The 25,249-nt window shown below is 35.7% G+C and overlaps 2 protein-coding genes across 4 annotated transcripts; both read left to right on the forward strand.

The window, feature by feature from the left end:
* Positions 1-16,707: 16,707 nt before the first annotated feature.
* LOC110752990 (protein DA1-related 1) lies at positions 16,708-22,279 on the forward strand. Of its 3 annotated transcripts, none has more exons than XM_021953777.2 (12): positions 16,708-17,312; positions 17,900-18,035; positions 18,265-18,334; positions 18,670-18,970; positions 19,495-19,618; positions 19,778-19,861; positions 20,546-20,665; positions 20,854-21,066; positions 21,166-21,228; positions 21,337-21,455; positions 21,540-21,598; positions 21,679-22,279. In XM_021953777.2, the coding sequence occupies exons 2-12, from the start codon at positions 17,934-17,936 to the stop codon at positions 22,008-22,010; spliced, it is 1,587 nt and encodes a 528-aa protein (XP_021809469.1). In that variant the 5' UTR covers positions 16,708-17,312; positions 17,900-17,933; the 3' UTR covers positions 22,011-22,279. The 3 variants fall into 3 exon arrangements, with proteins under 3 accessions (XP_021809469.1, XP_021809471.1, XP_021809470.1); XM_021953779.2 differs by having other exon boundaries at positions 16,709-17,312; positions 17,894-18,035; positions 19,498-19,618; XM_021953778.2 differs by having other exon boundaries at positions 16,710-17,312; positions 17,894-18,035.
* Positions 22,280-22,548: 269 nt separating this feature from the next.
* On the forward strand, positions 22,549-24,974 carry LOC110752988 (Tetratricopeptide repeat (TPR)-like superfamily protein). The gene has a single exon (XM_021953776.2). It carries the CDS (start codon positions 22,826-22,828, stop codon positions 24,785-24,787), a length of 1,962 nt encoding a protein of 653 aa, XP_021809468.2. The 5' UTR covers positions 22,549-22,825; the 3' UTR covers positions 24,788-24,974.
* The last annotated feature ends 275 nt before the right edge of the window (positions 24,975-25,249 follow it).

Here is a 25,249-nt window from a genome sequence, read left to right on the forward strand (position 1 = left end):
TCATCTCAATGATCCAAACTACCACCATCCTCTGATATGTCCAAATGACCATGATACCCATGCCAATCATTATGTTGCGTAGGCAAAAAATGTTGAGTTGGTAGGAGCATTTTGGTCATTTGGGAGATAGCCCAATACATATTAATAACCCAACCATAGATAGGCGAAGAGATAGATGGGACACAAGAAGCCCAGGAGGAAGATCGATTCATTAAATAGCGAAAGCGTACACGCAAAGGGTGGCTCGCACGTGCCAAAGGTTGGGCTCAAGAGAAGTTGGGTAATTTCGTTCTGAAAATCACACTTAACTGCTTTATGGGATTGGCAATGTCAAGATGGCAAATTCCATTCACTCTTTCTGCTTTTATCCTTTTTCGTATCTCGTATGTGTTATGTTATGTTATTAAACTGTTAATCTGCAAGATACCGAAGTTTCTGTTTCTAAAAATGTCCGTTCATACTCCCTAGATCAATACACCGTGCAAACTCCATTCACTTTTTCTTTCTTTTCCCTCACCTAAAAGAATTTGTCGAGCAATTTTTTTATTTTAAAATTTCGAGGTTCAAGAAACGAACGACCCCGTAGAATAGAATACTTTATGGTTGTCTTATGTGGTGTCCTTGTTTAGGCATGTATTCAATGACATAAAATAAAACTGTTTGATGGAGAGAGATGTTTTAGGGTCATTTTGAAGATGTTTGCATGTTGTTGCTGCTGCTGCCAAAAAAGCAATAAGTTATAAATTTCTTTCAAAATAGCAACTTAGCAAAGCATGCGGTTTTAATTTGGCATGTGAGGATGCTTTTCGTCTGATGTTGCCATCCAAAAACGTGTGTATTTTCGATCGGCTAATGGTTTTTTTTTTTTGCCCTTTCCTTTCCTTCACTGACCAAATCCTTATTATTTAAATACCAAATACCAAATCCAATATCTTTGTTTCCTTTAACCTGGGAGTTCTGTTCCCAATGCTTCCCCATGCATCTGATTAATCACTTCATGCTAAAGGTGATAAGTACACTTCCCTTTTAATTTGGGCAGATAAAAACTGCACCTGTGCCCCAAAAGCTAATGACACAGCTAGCTAATTTTTTATTTTTATTTTTTAAATATAGGTAATTAAAATTTTATTTATATAAAAAAAATTCAAGCAGTTTGACATATTATACTGATCAAATTGACTATCCAGATTAATTACTTATAATGATATATTCAGATTGATGGTTTGATATCACAACATGAATCATCTAGTTAGAGAGTATTTTCCTACTACTTTTTGCTTTCACAATAAATATAATTACAATAAGAATAAATGTAATAGTGTATATATTGTAGCATGCACATATAGCACCACCACAGCTATCATTTTATCAATGTACTTTCGAAAGTGTTTCTTCAAGTCCTGGGAACTGTAGAATTTGGAAATAAGGTATTCGAATAAGATCAATTACTCCCCCTATTTGATCCGATTCCTAATTCTGAGGGTATTTGATTACGGATTTTACCATAGAACTCCTATAATTTTTGATTCCACATGTGTTAAGTAAACGCAAGAGAAGTAAGGAATTGGAATCATTCCGACACCCATGTGTTAGTAAGCACGTGAGAATAATGAATTGGAATGATTTTGATACCCATTACTGATAAGTAAACATGTTATAAAAAGTGTTTTATATTCATAAGCACTTTCCTCGCAAACACTGCAAAGCGCTTTCTATTGTTATAAATCGTTAGCTCCTTTTTAGAAACAATCCTAAACATGCCCCATATGCTCCTTCTAACTCCTCTCACGTAAAATACAAAGACAGTATCCTCTAATGCCAGGAATTGGAGTAAGAAGTACATACTACCTTCTTCATTCATTGTGTTTTGACTTCATTTTGGCAAAAAAAATAAGAAGAAGAAGAACATATATAGATTTTGAATATCAATCTTGTTGTTTATACATGTACTAGAACAATCTATAATTTATGTGAGACAGTGAGAGTAATCCTCCAAAATTAATATTTTATTATTCCTTATCATTTTCACTAAAAAAATTATTTCCCTGATTTTTCTTTTCTTGTAAAAGCTCATGAATATCCAATCAAGTACGAGCATCCACTGACTTTATATAGTACCGTGAAATTTAAATGGCCTCAAAAACTGGCAAGAATTCACTGGTGACAACCCAATTTTATTTTTATTTTTTTTTAATGTGGGATTGTATCATTAATTATAAACAAATTGGGAGAGTTTCCACCTCTCTTCTTTGAGAGTTATATTTGTATTGTTATGGCTTAGTTTTTTCAAGCTTTATCTATTTATTATTATTATGAGTTTGCTCTCTTAGTTGGGATGCCTATGCTAGAGTTTTTTCGATCCTACTTGATCGTTAGTGGAGGAGCCCTAGATTGCCTTAATTTTGATGTTAGATCACTCTGTTATTGTAATGGCCATTTGTGGCTAGTTTGTGTTGGCCATTTATGGCTAGTGGTTTTTTTGGCTGAATTATGAATGCAATCCCAGAATTTCCGGAAGAAAAAAAAATATGAACAAATTGAAATATATCAATTAGTCCCAAATTGATTTTAATTTTTAATTAATCTTCCCTTCCGCTATTTTGTTGCTTATTCCTTCAAATGCAAGTTGCTTGTGTTGGAAATTCTGAAATTGTTCTCTGAATTTCTTAATTACTACAAAATTTAGACTGCTTATAATTTACTTAACACTCATTAAGAAAAAGATTAAAAACTTTCCTTTCCCAACTGCAAACCGGATTGATAATTGACAGCCCAACCAGGGCCAGCTTCTTCTCCCATCTGTCGTCTTTCGGGGCGATGTCACGTGAATCCATCTCCTTCCTCTAGCTCATCCTCACACGCTTGATTTAACATTAATAGAAAAAAGACACACCCCCAGTTATTCATCAAGCTGGTCACGTGCCAAAGTCGGCTATGCACGTGTACTTTCATATTTACTCCTACATGTTTAATGTTTGTTTGCCAATTGCACCACTTCTGTCCTCTCTTTGCTTTGTTCTCTTAAAGTTCACGTTCATGTCATGTGGTGAAGGGTAAGAGGAAGACGGGGTTTGGTTTTGGCTCTGGCTTTTGTTCTTGCTTTACAAGAAAACCAATATCAATGAAAAAACATCTAGGCCAACCAACTATACAATTGAATCCGAAAAGAGTTCGTTGAAAATTGAAAAGAAAAAGGAAGAATGCCATGTTCGAATTGCAAGACTCTTGTGATCAACATAAGCAAGTGGATCCATTACTACAATTAATTAGGGCAACTAATTAGCGACAAATATCGTGTATATACAAAAGAATGTGTGTTGTTTGGTTTTGCAGCAAGACTTCGATTTTATTTTAAGCAACGTTCTAGGTCACCCAACAACCATTCGAAATCGAAAAATTATTTAGTGACTAACAAGCGTATCTTTCTCTTACCTCCTTTACTTGGTTTGATTTCTAGCTTTTGTTTGTGGCTGGATGGGCACGCTTCCGTTTCCTTGTGTGGGTTTGGGCCCTTGTTCTGTGTTTTCTCTTATCTTTCTGTGAAGTAATGTACTGATGGATTCAGTTTCGATCAAAAGAAAAAACAACAAAGTTATAAAAACAGTGCATTAGCTATGAGAAATGCTACTACAATTTATCTTGGCGATTAATCATCCTCTGCAAGAGAATTGTAAATGTAATTTGGTTTTGACTTTAGCATGGTTTCGATTTTATTTCAAGCAACAACCTGACAACCTATGCTCCCGTTTTCCACAACAAGCACTCACTAACATGACAACATCAAGCACCTAAGGCGATTTTCATGATGGAGAAATGCCAGCATCAATTGATGGATATCCTCCAGCTACACTCTACCAGCTCCTCCAATTAAACCTTGGAACTACTAAATTGTACGGGGCCAAAAATTAGGTGATGTGTTCCTCATCACTCACTTCAAGCACCTCCCCATAAGTTCATCATGCAATCATCTCTAGCTAGCTCATTTTGCACATGTATTTTGATGTTACTGAACAGACTGACAGGTTCTTCACTTACGTACACAAGTTGATCATCGATGCTCACATCAATGTGTATAATATATACAATGTGATAGTTCATAATATATACTATAGTGCTCACATTTTCCAAATTCTTGAGAGCAAGATTTAATTTGTCTATCACATTAACTAGTTTGTCGAGCCAATGCCTGGGTTGTCCTCATCAATTTGAGGTTTTTCTACATAACGTGGCGATCGTTTTTGCCGACTTCTTAATGCTCTGCGACATTTCGATGTATGATTTAGGCAAGGTGTTGTAAAAACCTAGCAGTGTTCATTCAGATTTTTGGTTTTTTTGCTGAGAATTCGGATTTGTTTCATAACAACATTAACTTACTTTTATTGCGCACCATGATAAAAGTTAAAATTCTTTTTTGAACATCACTACCTTATAATTAGGTGACACCATTTTGATATCATCTTGCAAATCACATGTATAGCTAGGGTACAAATTGAATTACTCGGCCATATGATTACGTAGTTTCAAGTTAATTAATTAAATTACTCGCCAACTTAATCCCAGTGTTTTGGTAGGATTCATAATCCTACTACATTTGGCCCTAGTAGGATAATAGACATAATTCAATCCATGTTGTTTTTAGGCCAATATACATTTGACTAAGATTATGAATTCTATCCAAATACATAATGTAACTCACCAAACGGGTTGTCACAATGGAATTAAAAAAGAGTGATGAAGAGGTAGTACTTTGCATAAATTATAGATTGTTATTGGTGTGTGTATATATATATATATCACTGTAAGGGTAGGGCAAATCAATTGGTTCACCATTACTGCGCATGTACGTGTTTCTGAGCACACAATAACATATATATATGAATTATTACATTGTAGCACTTATTACAAATAAACCATCCTCATCATAATACTGACAGTGCGTGCTAATATGTGTACATGTTTTACTTGCCAACTCCAAACTTATGAATCAAAGATAGCAACAATCTATATGAATATATCTTAAAATTAGTTTTCGAAATTAATTGTTTCTCCTCATTCTGTATATTCATTCGCAGCAACTGAAAAGTGTCACTATTTTCTGGAAAAAGATATCATCCGTCGTCACCTTTATATATATATATATCATTGCAAATTGCAAATTCAGATTGCGACATGGCATGAGCCTACTACTAGTGGATATTTCAGATCTGATATCGTAAATAAATACTGCTACAACTAATTTTCAGGCTAATCTTAAGGACAATAATGGCTACCATATAGATAATAGATCCAAATCCTCTACTGATGAAAGTACTGTGCATCTTGTACTTGCAATGGTTAAGTTTGATATGATGGCATTAGGGCCCAAAAAATGTGTTTGGTCCCACATCTTTCAGCATTTTGTGTCGCACCAATTTATTTCCCGACCTAACTTGTGAGCGTTTAAGAATTGAGTACTAGCTAGTTTCAATTGAGAGAGTTCAAATGCTAATCGGTAAGTTAATATGACGCCAACCGAACATTTGGGTCTACCCCCATTAAGTTATGTCGTTTGTCTATTCAGTCACAGTTAAATGATGATCATGTTGCGGAGTAGACGTAATGGTTAGTTAAAGTCATATTAACTTACTAATCAATTAATGTTTGAGGTACTTGTGTTGTGTGTGACATAATTCTAGGTATAGCCCACTTCACATATGTAGCCCTAACGTTTGATGCATGTGAGATATTGCACTTGAAACTGCAATTCCTAAGACCAAAATGAATACAAAATAGCTTTGTTGCCTGCAACTTTTGATGTAAGAAGTAATAAATATACATTTGTGTTGTGTGCCCCCTTATATTATTAGAATTTAATTGTCTTGAGTCTATATATAGTGAGTATTATTATTTACGCTGTGGCCCTGCAACTTTTTACAAAACCATCCCAATCACAACACAGACAGCGTATGTTAATATGTCTACTGCTTTAATAGCTCAGTTTCGAAACTTAACAATCAAAGATAGCAACTCCACTCCCAAAAGCTTTCTCTCTCGTTGGCTCATTTTGCAGCAACTCAAAAATGTCACTATTTTTTTTGGAAAAATATATCAATTATCATGTATGGGGGTCACTTTTTATTAGTGGCTAATAGCTAACAACCACAGTTATTGATGTCCGTTGTGATATTAGACATTAGGGGTCCATTTTTAAACGGAGGGATTCTAAATCTAGGAATTTCGATGACATTATAAGGTTAAATTGATTGTTTAGACTACTATAATCATGTATACCAAGATTCAAGGAAAATGAAGAAAACAAACGGATTTCAAAATGACTCTTTGCGTATGGTCATTTTAAAACCATCTCTTTAAATGTTTTGCATCTAGTTATTTCAAATCTTAGCATACATGGATTGCAGCAGTCTAATCTTCCAATTTTACCTTGTAATGTCATCCAAATCCTTAGTTTTGAAATGCCTCCATCCTAATATAACCTAATAGTACTTTTAGCCACCTCATCCGATACAACTAATATCAATGACTATTAATGCATTTTCTTGTACTGAGTATATATGTCACACATGGAGATGGGCCCCAAAACATCACAAATAAATTTTGATAAAAAAAATAAAATATTACTGACTTTTACAAGTTTTCATGGAATATATTTGAATCAAGAAGCATTTTTACCAATAATTTCATTTGTGGGGTAACAAAGTCTATGATGCCAAAGAGAAAAACTGTACTTGTTGGGCAAGAAAAGTGTAAATTACTGTTGTAGCAACTAAGAGGAGAATAAGAATTACAGGAGGAAAAGGAAAGATGGTAAAGAAAGTAGTGATGAGGTGATTGATGTACGAGGAAGCGTCAACGCCAATTTCTAACTGTCTCTTTTGCCCAATGGACTGACTATATAAAAAAAGACTATTAGCTAGAGAGATTGGAAAAGGAAAATACAATACTAACCTCAACCCTCAACCCTCAACCCTCATTGCCCTCTCTCTTTTTTTTTAATCTCTAGAGAGAGAGAGATAGAAAGAGATGGACACTAAAAATAAAAGGAAGTGCATGATAGCAAATGACGATTGACTATTCATGTATTCGCTATTCATAATTGATGGTCCCTCGATTCTCTTTGTCCCTTTTGATGGCAATCAAATTATTCCTTTCTTTTTTAAGGATGCTTTCCCCTCCCCCCCAACCCTCTTTTATTTTCCTTTCTTTTGAACGCACTTGCAACTACAAAAGGCCTGGTTTTGGGGCTGACCACAAGGCTCTCGAGGTTATGTGATTAATCACTTTTAATCCTTGCACCATCACTTTGCAGCCTTCTTTGTACTTAGATTATTGGACTTTTAATGAGCTAGAATTTTAATATATATGTCTAATATTCTATTAGCGCTGTTCCATGTCACATGGGTACTTTTTGAGATGTGCGATATATAAATATATGCGCATCTTTCTCTTTTTATCGGTTTTTAAAGATAAATTAAAAGTTCTACTAATGAATTTATAACAGGTGTATCGCAATCAAAAGTCGTATTTGTGTCTCTAAGTGAAGGGGAAGAAACCTAATATGAATTGACTACTATCATAAGTTACTAATGGATTTAGAGGTGTGGGGTAAAATTTGTAACTTTAGCTCTCACATTTCGCATCTTCTTCTTCTTTTTCATGGTACGAAGTTAATTAGGGAAACAATATTGGTACTTTTCATTACGTGATGTCAACTAGGACCAAGTTGCAGGTACATATGAGTGATGCAAATTGATTATTGATGCCGGTCCAACTTAAACAATCTATACCATATAAAACTGCTACATTCTTTTAGAATTAGATGACACGCCACTCTCTTTCTTTAAATGAACCAAACAGCCAGCAAATTAAAAATAAAAAATATATTTCCATTACTATAATTGAATTGAAAAGGTCACAAGCTAGCTCTATCTAGGTAGCTAGGACACTGGTACACTGCTATCATCTGGTTCAGATTTCTACACTTGTCTTATATATATAGAGGACAATGACACACTGAAAATCACCCTGCAATCTGCATCCAAGGAAATGGTGGCCTCGCTTTCTGGAACCTTCATTAATCAAGCTGTAATTAAACAAGATATATATGGGCTTTTTGAAGGTTGAAAACAGTGGCTTAATTAGCAAATCAAAGAAATTAACAAGGTTGATTAACAGAGTCGTCAATGATGATCCATATACAGTCGGGTCCTTTTCAGGTTTTTATTTTTCATTTTTTATATTTCATCAGAAGCGCTACAGAAGTCTCCAGGCGATTGTGATTCATAATGGACCCTACGTACAAATCGTGTCACAGCTTTGTTCATATTCTGGTTTCTCGCATACATTACTGACATTGAGACCGAAAACACATAGCCCTTTATTGCAGCTTACTGTGATTTATATTTGACACTGTAAAATGTCCAGCATATCTACTGATATTTGATCCATAATTGGATAGGGATATTTGCTAATCCTATTATTATTAGAACGAGGAAAACTTACATATAACGAGAGTGTATAACATCTGCTTACAAACATAAAAGATATTTACATTTAGCCTTGCGCATATCATTGACGCCAAATAAAAAAAAAATGGTGATATTTTGTGACGTTCAAATCATATCTGAAATGGGGTTTTTAAATTATGATCTGAAAAAAAATTATTTGGTGCCACAATTAGGCAGTGGGGTGCAAGAAATCTCCATGAAACCTGTGATGTGAAATAGTACATGGAATGAGCGACGACAAAAGCTGGATGAAGGCCACACAGACAGAAGCTTAAGCAAGTTGACGTACACCACTCAAAGATACCAATCGTATCCGAATGAAGATGACAGATATTTGTGTGAAATGGGGATAGTTATTTATTCTCAATCAATCACAGATTTTCATGTGAAAAAGTTATCACGTGTGACATATTGTGATTGACAGAAAATAGCACTATTTCCATTTCACACAAGTGTAGGAACTTCATGCCGGCTTGAAGTACAATATCTATGTTGCCAATCAAAAACCTACTAATTTTTGTATTTATTATAGAATAGTCTAATCAAATTGGAATTGTACCCTAGCTGCTTGTTTGTTCATTTTCAATCAAAAAAAAAAAAAAATGAAATTGAAGTTTTAAAAAAGGGGGCAACCCTTACCTAATGATGTTATGCCCCAACCAACATTTTCCTTAATTCCTTAAACCCTTGGACATTTTTGCTTAAAAATTAAGCCTCGTGACTCACTCACTCCACCAAACCTCGGCATTCTTATTTTTAATGTTTCTGTTGTTTCTCCCATTGGCCCAATAAGTTGAATCAATTAACGTTAAAACGTATATTAAGATTAGATTAATACCAAAAGCTGTCTATTTCAAAGGTGTCATTCATGTCGGACGTAAGTTTTTGAAGATTTGGGGTTATTTTAGAGAAAGAAACAAGCAAATAGTGTAAATTTAGAGAGAAAAAGATGAGCAATATAAGAAATGCTTGGGGTGCCTCTATATTAAATTGTTGATCATCACCATTTTATAGTCCTAAAAGTTTTCCAAGCTATTAAATATTATTGATGAATGGATATGATTGTGGACTGAGTAAAACAATTGAATTAAAATCTTAATTGAAGTATGAACGGATGGGGACACATTTTGAGCACTCTTATTTTTCTACTTTCCTAGTCACTAGAGATAGGAAACCTATAATATATAGTCCTTAATAAAATAGACGCTTCACTACTTTTTGGCAAAGGCAAGAGACTCCAATTGAATGAAACAAAGGTGAGCTTGGATGTCACCATATTCTAGCTCCTATATATATATATCACAACTTTAAAATTCATAAAATAGTATATCGAGATTAATGTTCAAATCCCACGGCATTATAGTGTGTGTATGTTTGTGTAAGAAATTCCTCTTTCTTGTAGTTTAGACTATCGCTTGTATTAAAAAAGAGCTTGAAATATTTGTGTTGATTTTAATAGGCGGCACTAGTGGGAAAAAGCCAAGAGCTAGGTCATTCTAGAGTGTTGACTATAGATAATAGATGAAACTAAGCAAGATTAGCAAACTCTAATCAAACAATTAGTATCTGGGGTGTTTCAGAATCTTGATGGGTTGGTGGTTGTTTTTTGTGTTCTTCTTGGGACTTTGGGACTTGGGACTTGAGAAGAAAACAGCAAAAGTCCTTCTCAAGTGGGTCACTTCACAAAGGGACCAACATTCTCATGGTATGTTGCTCAAATGAGCCTCCCTCCACCCTTTTCAAGATCATAATAATTTTACCATCTCCCGAGCTTTTTTATTTGTCTTTACTTTTCTGTTCCATTCATTCCATCACTCACAATGTCACATGCATGTGATTGAAATTTAAAAGACAAAAAAATAAAGATGATGAAAATAGAGACTAAAAAACAGGGAAAAGGAAAAGACAGAAAAGTAATACAAATTATGGGTGGCAAGGCAACAGCCTTGGGCTTGGATGAGGGCTTTTGGGCATGATGGCTTGCTTGGCCCCATTTAGAAAATGACCTGAAATTATTGAGAGAGAGAGAGAGAGAAGTGACAGTCCGCACTGTAGACAGAGCATAGCAAATCACATTTTTAAAAGCATATATTATTATAGCGATCTGAAAATATTTAAAAATAAATAAATAATGAAAATGCCTGCCCTTTGCTGCATGATATTTCAAAGGCCATATATAAGTGCATCTCTAAAGGTGGTCCTCTAAATAATGTGCGTACCTATGGGTGGACAAAGGGGTCCACGTGGCAAGGCAGGCAAGGGGTGGCCAAGGCCACGTGGGAGCAGTGGTCCAAAGAGTTTGAAATATGACACGTGTTGCAAAAAGAGAGGTGACAGGCTGTGAAAGAGGGGGGATAGAGCATGGGTGTGAGAGAGAGTGTGTTATTTTTTAAAAATCCAAAATCCAAAAAAATTATATTTTTTACTTTTTATTTTTCGGTGTAAAAGTGGGTAGAAACTGGAGATGGGGTGTGGACTTGATGGGTCAGTCTTGCTTTGGTTCAAGACTAAAGAGAGACTTCAAATACTTTTTTTTTTTTTCTTTCAGTATTTGGGTTGGACATGAGGACAGAAATGGACCAATTTGGGGTTCACTTATGTCCAAGTTTTTCAACTTGTGCGTGTATACAGATATGTGCACATTTCTCAATCATGCAGTCAGAAATCTAATCTCCAGCTATTTTGTGAAAGAAATGGAATAGTCCAAGGAAGTTTTGGTCCTAGTTCTGTTCTGATGTGAAACTTTTGGACGAGGGGAATTACACATTAACAACTTCAATTCACCGAGATTAATCGAAATCAAAGTTCTAACAAATGGATTTCAATTTTACTTTTGAGGGTTTGTTCGTCGTGTTGAGGTTTTTTTTTTAATCAAAAAAAGAGAAGGGAGTTAAACAGACGCATAGATATCACTAAACCAATAGCTAATTGATTCGTGTTAAGTTTCGGCGTCATCTATTTTTTTTATTGGTTTTATTATTCGTGACAAAAGATCACACTGGGCCTTTTTGGTTGAGTTCATTTTCTCTCATATCTGATGGCCTTTTTCTTGAGTCAAGAATCCAACCCAACAACATATATGTACGCCCGCTTCCTTGAACAGAAAGACCAATTAGGGTTAGGGTTTAGGTAAATTGGGCCCTGCAACACAAATGACAAGATAAGCCCATGTCTTCCAGAGTCTTGCTACTTCAGTTGACTCAATTTTAATGAAGAAAAAAAACATTACATTTAAGAATAACAGTGTCAAAAGCATTACGTCTACAAATGACAATCTCATTTTCTATTGAACTTAAACCACTCTTTTATCTTCGAAAATGACAACGTTTTCCCAACTTTCTTGTTGAAAGGGTAGCTTCCGATGAATATCCGTCTTGAAGCACGGTAGTCAAACTCATGACCAGGGGTAGACAAGTGAGAAGGCAAAGATGCAGAATGAGCGATCTTCCTCTCCCTATTAATATCCACCACACTTAAACTTCTAAAAAGTGCTTTGTCTGCTTCAGGGCACGGGTAGATTTTCCCAAAGCTTATATTTGTAGGGTTGATTTGGGCAGCGTCTATGCACCTGGTAATTTGACTGCGACTAAAGCTCTTCTTGAAGCTCTTTCTAGCTGCTGCTACTTCCATATTCTCTTCTTTCAACTCTCCCATTGTGATTTGTGCAAGCAAATATTTTCTGCGTCTTTCTTGTTTTGAGTTGCTTTGAGTTCGCTATCCTTTATATAGATAGATGAGGTTGCCTAATTTGAGTAGGAAACGACTAGGAATTCCATTCACTTTAGGATTTAGGTTATTAAACGGCAACCCAAAATTCCTTTTCCCACAAGGAATTGAAGTAAAATGAAAAATAATGTATCAAAACATTCAAATTTTCGGGTCAACATTATATGGGATACCAACTTGCAGTCGTATAAAGCTCATGTACCATTTAATTTCTGAATTTGTAAAAAATATAGAAAAGCCCGACAATACTCAAATTTTAGGAAGTGAAATAGACCAAATATACCATACAAGCCTTACAAAATCTAAAAATTACAATACTATCATAATAATTGTTTTCTAAAAATCATAATGCAAGTTTAATAATGGTATTTCACATATCATTCTAATTAAAAAATAATACAGCATGTCTTTTTGGGTTTTTTTCTTCAATTTTTATATGTTTTAGCTTTTTTATATAAAATCAATACAAGGAATTTCTCGCTTGAACACCCATGTACCATTTAATTTCTGAAGTTGTAAAAAAACGACAAGTCTATAGTCGTTTCCAATGGATTGATTGAAATTTCAATTTGGATGGCACCATAGATTTGGGCCTGATAATTCAATTCAAGGGTTTTGGAATGCAATACGCCATCTTCGAATGTATCTTTTGGGCTAGGCCCAATAGCCAAGACTCTCCAATTTGAACACCTATAGTTGACAACATATATTTTTGTCTTTGTTTGTTTGAAAAGAAGAAATGAGGTAATTTTCCCACTCCCTTTTTTTTCACTTAAACTCCCTTTTGTTTTTTTAATATTTTTTTAAATCAATTTTGTTTTTTTTCTTCTTTCTCTTTCCTATTCTACCCTTACAATACATTAATTTTTTTTCTTTATACTTAATTTTCCAACATGCACTCTATTTTCAGTCTTTTTTTTCCTTTAATCGAGTAAGAAATAACTAACACTGTATATTTCTCTAGGCAAAATTATATGGTCCACCTGCAAAAACTCATGCCCCATGAATAGATCTTGCAGTCATAGTTTTTATTTTTTATTTTTTTAAAGGAAACAAATTTTAGGTGGCCACAAAGAAACAGAAATGCATCTAACTACACATTTTTACATTATCTTTTTCAAGGTTCTTCTCCCTCTCTTCTCCGTCATAACCATTCGAAAAACATATATTGAATGAAAAAAAATTTGATGAACGTGTGGACATGAATTGAGTTCTTAGAATTTCAGAAAATGAAATTGACTTTGAGACTATGAGTTTCAAATTCGCATTAATGGAGTTCTCTTTGTTTCATATGAGATCATTTCATACCTTCATCTTGTTTGGGTATAGTCTCAAAAAGTACAAACAACCAGGGATTGAAAAGAAAGAAAAAATAAAAAAAATGGAAAAGAATTACTCTCATAGAAATAATTTGCCATTCCAAGTCTACAGGGGAATCCAAAAGCCTGGATTTTTATTGTTGTGTTATAATGATGATGGAGAAATCCAAAAGCTTGGGTTTTGTTCACTCTCATTGATTGAGTACCCATGCATGGTGAGGATAGAATAGGAAAGAGAGAGAATAAAAAAAGAATAAAATTGATTGAAAAGTATTTAAAAATAAAAGGGAATGTAAGTGTGTAAATGGGAATGGGAAAATCAGCTCCCAAAGAAGAAAGAACAAATAATAATCTTCCTACGAGAATTGATGTGTGAATTAGAGGGTAGTGAAGATGGGGATGCTGATAATGACATTAGTGGCACATACGGGAATAATATGGGAGTGACAATGGTAGTGACGACACATAACGATGATGACAATAGTTGTGGGACAATGCTTGCCTAAATTTTTTGAAAAGAGATATTTATTTTTCTTGTAAATTATGAGTTGACACATATACAAAAATAATTCATTACAAATATCAAAAGAAAAATTTATACACACTTGTCAAACTTTGTTCAATAAGAAAGTAGTCATACTTTCAAGGAAGGATGCAAGTATTTTCTATAGTTATGATCCTAGTTAGTAAAATACGAAACGGGAAAAGTAAGAATAAAATACGTACGTGTTTTATTTGGCAAAATTTTGGCAAGATACAACTGAAAAGTTCAGCCACTATATAATATTTTTAATATATTTTATTTTATTTTTATTAAATAAAATGTGAAAAATATGGGTATAATACATGAATTTTATTTATATTATTCAAAATTTTGTAAAAAACACTTGTATTAAACGTGAAAAATATATACGTACGTATATTGTATGTTTGCTTTTTAAAAAATATATATATTTTACCGAGTTTTTAAGACATGTACCGAAAATAAAAATATTACTAAAAAATACGTACGTACATGTATAATATGAGTATTAATTAAACGGGAAAATGCTAACTTGGGTTATGATAATGAGAGTCATCATACATCTTTAACATAATAGTACAAGAAAAATTTACATGTCATATTGCTATATCACTTATCACGGGTTGTATGGAAGTTTCTCTCTAATACTATGATTATTACAATATTCAATAGATGATGCTAAGTGTTTTCAATTTATTGAACACTGTAACAAACTTTTGTTCATGAAATTTAAACTCATAACCTACTTTAAGAAAGTAGAAGATAAATACCATTAAAACCAGGAGTAGCATAATATTTGATGGGTATTGGTTGATCTTAACCAGTGTTAGGTGATAATGAGCTCAAAAACAAATATGAGAGAGAGAGAGAGAGAGAGAGAGAGAGAGAGAGAGAGAGAGAGAGAGAGAGAGAGAGAGAGCACAAAGAAAATAAACGGGAGCAGGTGAAAAGGAAATATGGTGGATTTTATATTCAAGGCTATCCTACAGCAGTAGCGTTAAAAAGGGATCAGAAAACGCCACACATACTTTGTTTCTTTGTAATAGTTGGGAAATATTATAGATCACTGGTGCTTCTAGCAAGCAACAAAGTTTGGTAAATTGGCGGTGAGATGAATAGTGATTCTTGTGGGCCATGTCATCACTTGGCATTAGGTTAATTAATCAGTCATATTTGGCTCCTCCAGTCTGGTACACCAACTATAGAGAGAGCTTGAAAACTCAAATCTATTTTAGATCCACAACTTTTTCTTCTAGTGGTTCTAATCGACTAACTTCTCAAAAAATTATATTATATATATATATATTTTTATACAAGCGATATTAGAGAATGGGGAATTCAAATACAGAATCTCAAGTGCAAGAATAAATTCCTCACAAAATTATGTTATATTTTTAACTCAAGGGTAGGTGATTCCATATTGAACTTCAATATTATTTGTCTTAAAATTAACTTGTTTTGGTCCCCTTCCCTTTTCTTTATTAGTCCACACCACTATGTCTACGCTTCTAGGCTTAGGCTTCTAAAGATTAAATTTTCAGTCATCCAGCCTACAGTTAACCCTGGACAACATCAATCAGTTTCTTATGCAATAGTTTGAAATGTGTGTTATTTTATTGTAAATTGTTAATCAATCCTAATCAATCCATGAATGGCTTTACCTAATTAACACTCATGGCTCTAAAAGTGGAGAAGACATGTTATTTACTTGCATGCCATGTTCTTCTGTCACTGTGCATGGTCTTCCGTAATCTGAGCTCCATTGGATGGAGGTCATGGCTCATCATCACCAAAGTATTAAAATATTTAAATCCCTTGTCAGTGCAGATGCCAAGACAGCTACGAAATTATATTTGACACATCAGGATCTAAAACTTACTAAAAACCGAAAAGTAATATTGTAACCTGATTATTGTAGCTGGTAAATGTTTTAATATCAGAATTTGGAAAAAAAATTTTTTGTTTTAATATCAGAATTGCTAGTTGATTATTGACGTTGAAAATCATGGAACAATCGAGATTGGTTGGGTGAGCCCACAAGAATGACATGTGATGAAAGAAAATTTGGATTTATTTGTTCACTCACAGCACAGGGAGTGAAAATTCCATCACAATTTTCCTTCAGAAAGTGGTGCATGTATGAAAACTTATATTATAACCTATAAAATAAAAACCTGTTTTGCTTCAGACTCATACTACCACCAAATTATATATATATATATATATATATATATATATATATATATTAAAAATTAATCATGCAACATGGTGAATCCATGAAACAAGTTATAGATGTCGAGGCATTGAAATGGAAAGTGATCTAATTCTAGAAAGAAAGCATCATGAACATTTAATGAAAACAAAATTGCAAGTAAACTGCCAATAAATTTCATTCATTTCAAAAGGGTATTTGATTATCAATCAAAGTTTGGTAAAAGGTCTTTGAATTAATGAATGAAATTTCAATATGAAAATTGGGAAGGCAGATGAGATGAGCATGTGGCAAAAAGCCACAGTTGGAGTTTAAGAGCTTAAGAAGCAATATCAATGGCTTTGGGGCTCACTTGGGTAAGCCTTAAGATTGAGAGAGTACAATATTTTCACTTCACTTTCACAATCCACTGGGGTCACTGGGAGGACCAAATGGAGGATCAAACATCACCCTCTTGACTCTTTGTCAACCAGAAAGGTTTATGGGGTTTTTGACATTTAGTGGAGTGTGGTGGAGAATTGGTAGTGGACCCACATGGGAGAAAGAAAAGCACAAAGCTTTGAGCTTCAATTCAATTTTCTTCTATACTAAACCTTCACAATTGGGTCTGGGTACTGATTCCTTCTATCTTCAGAATCTGTCTTTTTTGGTGGGCTTTAAGGAAAGGTAGAGATTAAAGTACCCTCTGATCAAAGCCCCCCAAAAGCTTCAGCCTTCAACTGTTTCCAATTTTCTATTTACCCTTTTGAAAATTGGACCTGAGTTTTGAGTAGGATTCAAGTACCCTTCCCATCACACTTGGTCTCTTTTTTTCTCTTTTATCTTTTTACTAAAATGGTTATATGACTCTGTTCAAAGAAAGGTTGAGCGATTTGCAGGGCTGAAAGCTATTGAAGGGTATGGTGGGGAATATCATTTTGGGTCCTCTTAGTCTCCTATGGTGACTATGCATCTTGGGAATTGGGAACTTTATCTGATCTGGGATTCATCATATTCTACTGTCTTTTTAGATTCTTAATCTGTTTCAGGTAGAGTTTCTGAGGCTTTATTATATTGCTGTTGTTACCTCTATCTTTCTTCATTTTACTCTCAACATCTTATTGAGAAACCATCAAGTTGGAATGCTCCACCTGCTTTAATTTTTGTTCCTTATTTTTGCTGTGGGTGGTTGGAGTGTGTTCTGATATAAATATGTGGCCTGATGATATTGAAATATTGGTTGCTGCATGATATTGGGTTTTGGGAAAAGAAGCTCTTTGGGGATATTTGCATCTGGGGTGGGTGATACAGAGTTTTCTTTATTTCTTGCTGTTAATTTTTTGAGTCAATATAGGTAAATTAATTTGTTCACATTGGACTGAGTTTATTGGAATAGGGTAAATTAATTTGTTTCAAGTATGTTGAATGGTTATGTTGTTTCTCCTCTAGCTGTATTGAACTTTCTGAGAATGTATTACAGCATGCTACAATTTATATCTCTCTTTCTTTCATGTTTGTCTATTTTTGGTTCACACGGCATGTCCATTGAACTGCTGCCCTTCTCAGGAAGTTGTTCCCAGATTTGAAGTTATGATTTCTCATCGCCTAAATGAAAGAATTTTGGGTGCAGGAACAGTTTGCCAGCTCACTGGCAGATAACATTTCTTGTTATGGGTTGGCTGACTAAGATTCTCAAAGGTTCTAGCTATAAAGGGCACTCTCATCGGAAATATGGGCATGATAGAACATGGGACAAACCTCGTGATTCAGTGGTAATTACTCTTTTGACTTCTACAAAATTCCTTTTATTCCTCTTGCACATTGAATGACATGGTGGACTAGTTTTATGCTCACTAGATTGATATCTACCCATCACAAAGTTAATTTATAGAAATAGCCATGATAGTTCAAAGTCCGAAGGTTTGTGCATGCTGATCTTGCTAGCATTTTTTGTTTTATTCTAGTATGCTAACTCTCTGTTAATCGGAACTTGGAATGCAGGAAGAGGATGTAGAATTTGCTAAGGCATTGTCCCTTTCCGAACTAGATCAAAAAGGAAAAAGTGTAATCGGTAAGTTTCACCAATGTGCAAAAACTAATTGGTAATTTGCATATGTTGGTAAGTTTCGCCAATGTGCATAAACTTGCTGAATAACTTGGAATTGCCCCTGTTTTCATACAAGGATTAATAGCTAGCTACTAGTGCTAAACATGAGATATCGTGCAAAATGCTTTAGGTGTGCAAATGCTTCTTGAAAACCGTAATGAACTGTGACAAATTTCCATTAAGCATAGAGTGTAAGTTGTGTATAACTCCACTAAAGGGGCATAATCATAATTTTTTGGGCGTTGTCTTGGGTTTGATTTATAAGTCACATATTATCCATTTGCCTATATATTTTTCAGAAGATGAATCTGAATCAGAGGATGATGAACAATTTGCTAAAGTTGAATCAGACAGTGATGAACAACCTACCAGATTTCAGTCAGACGATGATGAGAAATCTGCCAAAGTTCAGTCAGACGATGATGAAAAACCTGCCAAATTTCAAAATGAGGAAGATGAACAAAGTGCTAAAGTTCAATTGGAGGAAGATGAACAACTTGCAAGGGCTCTTCAAGAAAGTTTGAACATGGGTTCTCCTCCTCGGTATGATAATGGCAGTATATTTCAACCTTTTCCATTCTTCATGCCAGCTGGGTACAGGTGAATGCTGTCACTCTGCTATCTCTTGAATCTAGTCGAGTAAACTAACAACTGCAATATGCCAATTCCTATTATCTGTATGTTCTTAATAAGTTTGGAAATGATTAGACGTTGTTCGATAGTGAACGATATGGTTCTAAAGATAAAGAACTAGTGAATTTGGATTTCCTACATGGGAGCTAGCCTAGCTCTGTAGCTCACATGCTTAATTAGATATATTAAGCCATCTGATGACTTTTCAACCTATTTAGTATGAATCAAAACAAAGTGTACAAAATGGTAACTTATGTGAGCATCAGAAAAATAAGTTGATATATATTCATCTTTGCTATACACGTCTATTCAGTAACCAGAGAGTGCATTAGAATTTTTTTTGGAGTTTTATTATAATTATTACAAATTGGACAGTTACATAAAACAAAGCCTCTTGAGAGTTGACTCTTGCATTTCTTGTAATTCTGTAGCTGTATTTCACAGATTCCAATTAAACCTTATGAGGTTTGCTGAAAAATTGTTGTTTGTAGTAGGATATGTGCTGGCTGCAAGTTGGAGATTGGCCATGGGCGATATTTGAGTTGCATGGGTGCTGTTTGGCATCCAGAATGTTTTCGTTGCCGTGCTTGCAATCTTCCAATTACTGATTATGAGGTGAAAATCCAGTTCTTGTCCAGTAAGATTTTTCTTTGGAATTGCCTGACAAAGTACTTGAATGCACAGCTGAGTTACCTTTTTTTTATGGGAGCAATACCATGAGTGTTACATGATTTGTAAATATCATTTAATTTTTGGATCTCCTATCTGTGACAGTATTCTATGTCTGGGAATCACCCTTACCACAAATCCTGCTATAAGGAGCAGCATCACCCAAGATGTGATGTTTGTAAGAATTTTGTAAGTGTCTCTTCTTATTGAGTTCTTTAATGCTATAAGCATTTCCATTTTGGTAATTAAAGTACTTGTATTTAGTTGATGATGTTACCAGAGACGTTACCAGAAGGGGAACTTAGTGATCAATGTGTAGGCTAATAGGACATCCAGGAGCGGTTAATGAGTGTAGGAGTCTGATGATTTAACCTGATTAACCTCCTCTGGAATCCAGTTTGATGGCGCTGTTAGGAAATGATCATATAATGCTGGCTGATTATAAAACTGCTCAGAGTTAGCAGGCTCCTGTCTGATAAGCTATAATTATTTCATTTTTCTTTTGGTGTGAAAGTTTCAAATCAGTTCATTGTTTCTCTTTTCTACTAGTTTGGTGAATTAGCCTCAAAGACAACAGAACTTCGTGAATGCCCTTGTTGATGGTTCTTTCTACTGGCTGGACTGGTTTAAGGCAACACATATGCATTTGTTGAACAATTTATCTTTTTGATAAATATTTGTTGAACAATTTTTATATTATTTTTCTCTATGTTTCTGGTTCTTTTTCTTTTCCTTCACAAATATCATCATCAAGGTTTCTTACATACAGTCTACAATTTATGTTAGAAAGAGTGAGGCCTGCCTTTTTAAAATTATTCCTCTGTGCATCATACACATCATTGAGTCTTCTGTACTTTTGTTCTTTCTGTACAGATCCCAACAAATTCAGCTGGTCTTATTGAGTATAGGGCACATCCTTTCTGGCTACAAAAGTACTGCCCCTCTCATGAACGTGATAGGACTCCTCGGTGTTGTAGCTGTGAAAGAATGGAGGTGAGTTCATGAAAACATAACCCCTCCACTTTGTAAGAAGACAATAAATACTGAAGAAAAAATGGAAAAGGATATAAGATTTACGTCAACCACTGACTGCATGACATTTTTGTAGCTTTTCCAAGAAACGTCTGCAGTTCCAAATTTTCATTTTCTGTTGGTTAATGATTTATCTCCTAACCTTGCAGCCAAGGGACACAAGATATTTGTTACTTGATGATGGTCGGAAGCTATGTCTGGAGTGTCTAGACTCAGCAATTATGGATACACACGAATGCCAACCCCTTTATCTTGAAATACAAGATTTTTACGAAGGTTTAAACATGAAAGTGAAGCAGCAAGTTCCAATGCTCTTGGTTGAGAGACAAGCTCTAAATGAGGCCATGGAGGGAGAAAAGAATGTAATGCTGATGATTTAACATTACAAGCTCTGAAAAACAATGTATTTTTGCATTTCTTCAATATAATGTTGATTTGATCTTTTCCTTTACTGTGGGCAGGGTCATCATCACATGCCAGAGACTAGAGGACTCTGCTTGTCAGAAGAACAGACTGTTACCACTGTAAGAATTTGTTCCCCTCAAATTTTAGCTGTAGAAGTGTCCTCTAAATTTATGAAGCTATCAGTTCATTGGATAAGAATTGATTGTATATCTCTTACTATGTCACAGATTTTACGGAGGCCAAAGATCGGAGCTGGCTACCGGATGATAGACATGGTAACTGAGCCTCATAGGCTGATTCGCCGCTGTGAAGTAACAGCAATTCTCGTATTGTATGGCCTTCCTAGGTAATATTTCGCTGGCTCCCTCTTTGGCCATGGTTATAGATCATGCTTGTAATTGTATGTGACCTAAAATTTGTATAAACACAGGTTGCTGACAGGGTCGATTCTGGCTCATGAGATGATGCATGCATGGCTAAGGCTTAACGGTGTGTGCCTTTCCTGCTTTTATGTCATTGGTAACATTTCCTTTTGGTCCCTTGGGTTTACTGATTGAATGTTTTGGCAGGCTATCCGAACCTGAGCCCGGAGGTTGAAGAAGGTATCTGCCAAGTGTTGGCCCATATGTGGCTGGACGCTGAGATGTATTCTACATCCAGTAGTGATGTTGCCTCATCATCTACGTCTTCCTCCTCATCCTCTTCTAGTTCGGCGTCATCTAAGAAGGGTAAACGGTCTGACTTTGAGAAGAAGCTTGGTGATTTTTTCAAACACCAAATTGAGTCGGATTCATCAACAGCGTATGGAGAAGGATTCAGGATTGGAAACAAAGCAGTGCTCAAGTATGATCTACGGAGGACCCTTGATCATATTCGATTAACAGGAAGCTTTCCGGTTTGACTTGTGGAGTGATACAAAGAGTTCATACCATACAAATCCGTACCTTGGCCTTGCCATATTGATTTTATAGGACAGAAAATCCATATACATCATAAGATAGAGAGAGAGAAGCAATGGAAATGCTCACTTCTATGTGAGTTGCTGTCATCTCCAAACAGTTTGGAAAACATATTGTACAATCGCATTCTATTTACTTCAAGCTGTTCGGAAGAAATTGTAACAAAAAGACCTATCAGCTAATAATAGATTATACTTTTTGTTTGTAGAAACTCAAGGGGAATTTTTCCATTCCGGACCAAAAAAGAAGAAGAATTTTTCCGTGGTCCCTAATAAAATCCAAGCCAAGTCTTTTGTAATAATGAGTTTTACAAACTTTGATAATCACTATAAGGAGAGGGGATGTCTCATACACACGTTACTAATGTGTTATGGGGCTTCAAATTTAAGATCATTGGTCTGCAAATCAATGTCTTTTTTCACTAGATTGTTGGTACAGACCAATACATTAGCTTGTTGGGCTTGGATAAATTTCTTTTTATTAATTTTTTGTTGAATAGCTTGTTGCGCATTTTCCGTTGTCAAAGTAGTCCATAAAAAATATTGGAAGATCTGTGTTCGATAAACATGGATCAACGGTCAGGATTACAATATCTCAGAGATCTCTCATCCACGGTTGACGTTAACAAAGGGTCACATACCAATGTACCATCATCAACTGCCCGAACAGAACAACGCTACCAATACATTTTCTCCCGCCACACGGTGTTTGATGATGGCTTATAACTATACGCACACCAACTGTTCGACGTTTTGACATGCTTTTCAAGCAGCTTTTTCGCAGCACAAACCTGATGAAAATCCTAACCCAGCAGCAAACTCGTCACTATGCTCGCAACCCATTTCCCAACAAGGTCTCCCTCTACCTCCACCGAGCCAAACTCATCGATTCAATTCGTCTTAGGCTCCGAGTCAACACCCCAGACTCACTTGCTCCTCTCGCAGGCGACCGTCTTCTCGACTCTTTTGTGGTCACTCAAGCCCTCCGCTCTGCTCCCTCCGCCGACTCTGCCCTGTCCCTCGTTCAATTTATCGAGCAGAACCCACATTTCGTTCATACCCAGAACACCGTTCATGCCTTGGCCACAGTGCTCGCCAAGTCTCGCCGAGCTGACGAGCTCAAGTTCCTCATTGAAGCAGTCCATGCCGGAAAGTTTCGAAACGTTCGTGTCAGCTTCATGAACCTTATGCAGTGGCAAGCTGCCATTGGAGACCTCGAGGGAGTTATTAGAGTATGGGATGAGTATAGAGTTAGCTCGGAGAAACGTGTTTGTGCCGAGTCTTATAACATTGTGATGCGCCTTTTTGCCCAGATGGGTAAAGACTCTGAGGCCGTGAAGGTTTTTCATATGATGATTGAAGAAGGGGCGATTCCGAATAGTCGAACTTATACGGTGATGATTGAGCACCTTGTGAGTTCTGGGAAGTTGCAGTCTGCAATGGAGGTTTTTAATGTGTTGCCATTGATGAGGGTGAAGCGGACTTTGAACCAGTATTCAGTTTTGGTAGAGGCATGTGTTGGTGTCAAACAGTTTGATGAGGTTAAGATTTTACTTAATGAAATGCGGGTTGATGGAATATTGCCCGGTCGAGCTATGCGTTTGTCGTTGGAACAAATTCAAGAAGCAGGATTTGTTCAAGAGACTGATGAATTTCTAAGAGAAATGTTGCCCAATGAGGACATCAAGAACATAAGTTATTGTGTTGACAGTAGTGATGAGGATGAGGATCATGATGAGGATTCTAGTGATGTTGGTGGAGGTGATGATGTTAATGAGGTTCAGTTAAAACCGTGGTTAGACCCGAGGGCTTTGGCCAATGCCTTGCAAAAATGGTGCCCTGATGAAGTATCAGCATTAGAGAAGGCAAAATTTGTGTGGACAACTAGGTTAGTATGCAAGATTCTTAGGAATTTTAAATCAGCAGAAAAAGCTTGGAATTTTTTCTGTTGGGTTGCTTGTCAGCCAGGTTTTACTCATGATATTTACACAGTACAAAGGATGATGGCCCTTTTGGCGCGCGATGGGCTTTCTGAATTGGTTGATCAACTCTTAAACAAGATGAGGATGGAGCAATTGAGATTGCCCTTCTGCACTATCAGGTTGATCATTGATTTTTATGGTATCTCAAAGAAAGCTGACGCTGCTCTGAAGGTCTTTCACGATGATAGAAACCTCTGTGGCCCTATATCAAACTTTAATTTGATGCTTCTGTATTCATCTCTCTTACGAACTTTGACTAAGTGTGGGAGGGATTCTGATGCATTGGATGTACTTGAAGAGATGATCTTATGTGGGATTGTTCCCAATATCCAGACATTTACTGGGTTGATGCATCATTTTGCACTAAATGGGGACATCAAAACTGTGCAGAAACTCTTTGCAATGGTTAGACAAAGTGGAGTCCAGCCTGATGCTTATACGTTCAAAGTACTTATCCAAGCATATTGCAAGTGTGGGAGAGCTGCTCTTGCGTGGAGGGTTTTTGAAGACTTGAGGAATTTAAATTTGATGCCTGACTCCACCACAAAAGAGTTGCTTGTGAAGAGTCTTTGGAAGGAAGGCAAGCGGAGAGAAGCTGCTGCGGTGGAAGAGAGTTGTGAGGAAGTAAGTGATGTCCTTCCACTCACATTGCACGGTCACATATGGACAGTGAGTTCTGCAGATCTTACAAAAGTTTTTTCTATTTACTCCAATAGCTTCACATCAGCAGGTGAATAGAGTTTTAGATGGATTTGGCAATGACCAATGATTTACTTTGTAGCGGAATACTTGAAGTCATGCGTCTTGAGTTCTGGGCAGTATGTATAACTACAGATACTCTTTTTGATGTTTGTGTTTGTATTGTTATGTAATGGCATTTATTTCTCTTTACATTTGATGTGAATTTCAATCTCATGTCGTTACTCATTGATGAAGAGGTTACCGTATTATTTGCTTGTATTGAAAACGTTAGTACAGCTTTTTCATTCACCTACCATGAGCGCCTCTTGGAGCTTGTTAGGTGTATCTCTCTAGCAGCCATTGAGCAGCAAATCTCTGGTTATTCTGATTGGACGGCGAGTCGCTTGATTTTGAAACTTTTTTTATTGGAAATAATAAACCGTCTGTTGTGATTGTCTTGACTTAGAAGTATGACTGTCATCAGATTGGTTTTTTCCAACAGGCCAACCTATCACCTAT

Source organism: Prunus avium, chromosome 7, assembly GCF_965620075.1.
Source record: "Prunus avium chromosome 7, drPruAviu1.hap1.1, whole genome shotgun sequence".
Classification (NCBI taxonomy): domain Eukaryota; kingdom Viridiplantae; phylum Streptophyta; class Magnoliopsida; order Rosales; family Rosaceae; genus Prunus; species Prunus avium.

Excerpts from the sequence above, each read along its gene's own strand:
- LOC110752988 (XM_021953776.2), top strand. The coding sequence starts at position 22,826 with ATGCTTTTCAAGCAGCTTTTTCGCAGCACAAACCTGATGAAAATCCTA.
- LOC110752990 (XM_021953777.2), top strand. The coding sequence starts at position 17,934 with ATGGGTTGGCTGACTAAGATTCTCAAAGGTTCTAGCTATAAAGGGCAC. Across the intron at positions 20,666-20,853 it reads GTAGCTGTGAAAGAATGGAG|CCAAGGGACACAAGATATTT; the intron begins GTGAGTTCATGA and ends CTAACCTTGCAG. Across the intron at positions 21,599-21,678 it reads TGCATGGCTAAGGCTTAACG|GCTATCCGAACCTGAGCCCG; the intron begins GTGTGTGCCTTT and ends ATGTTTTGGCAG.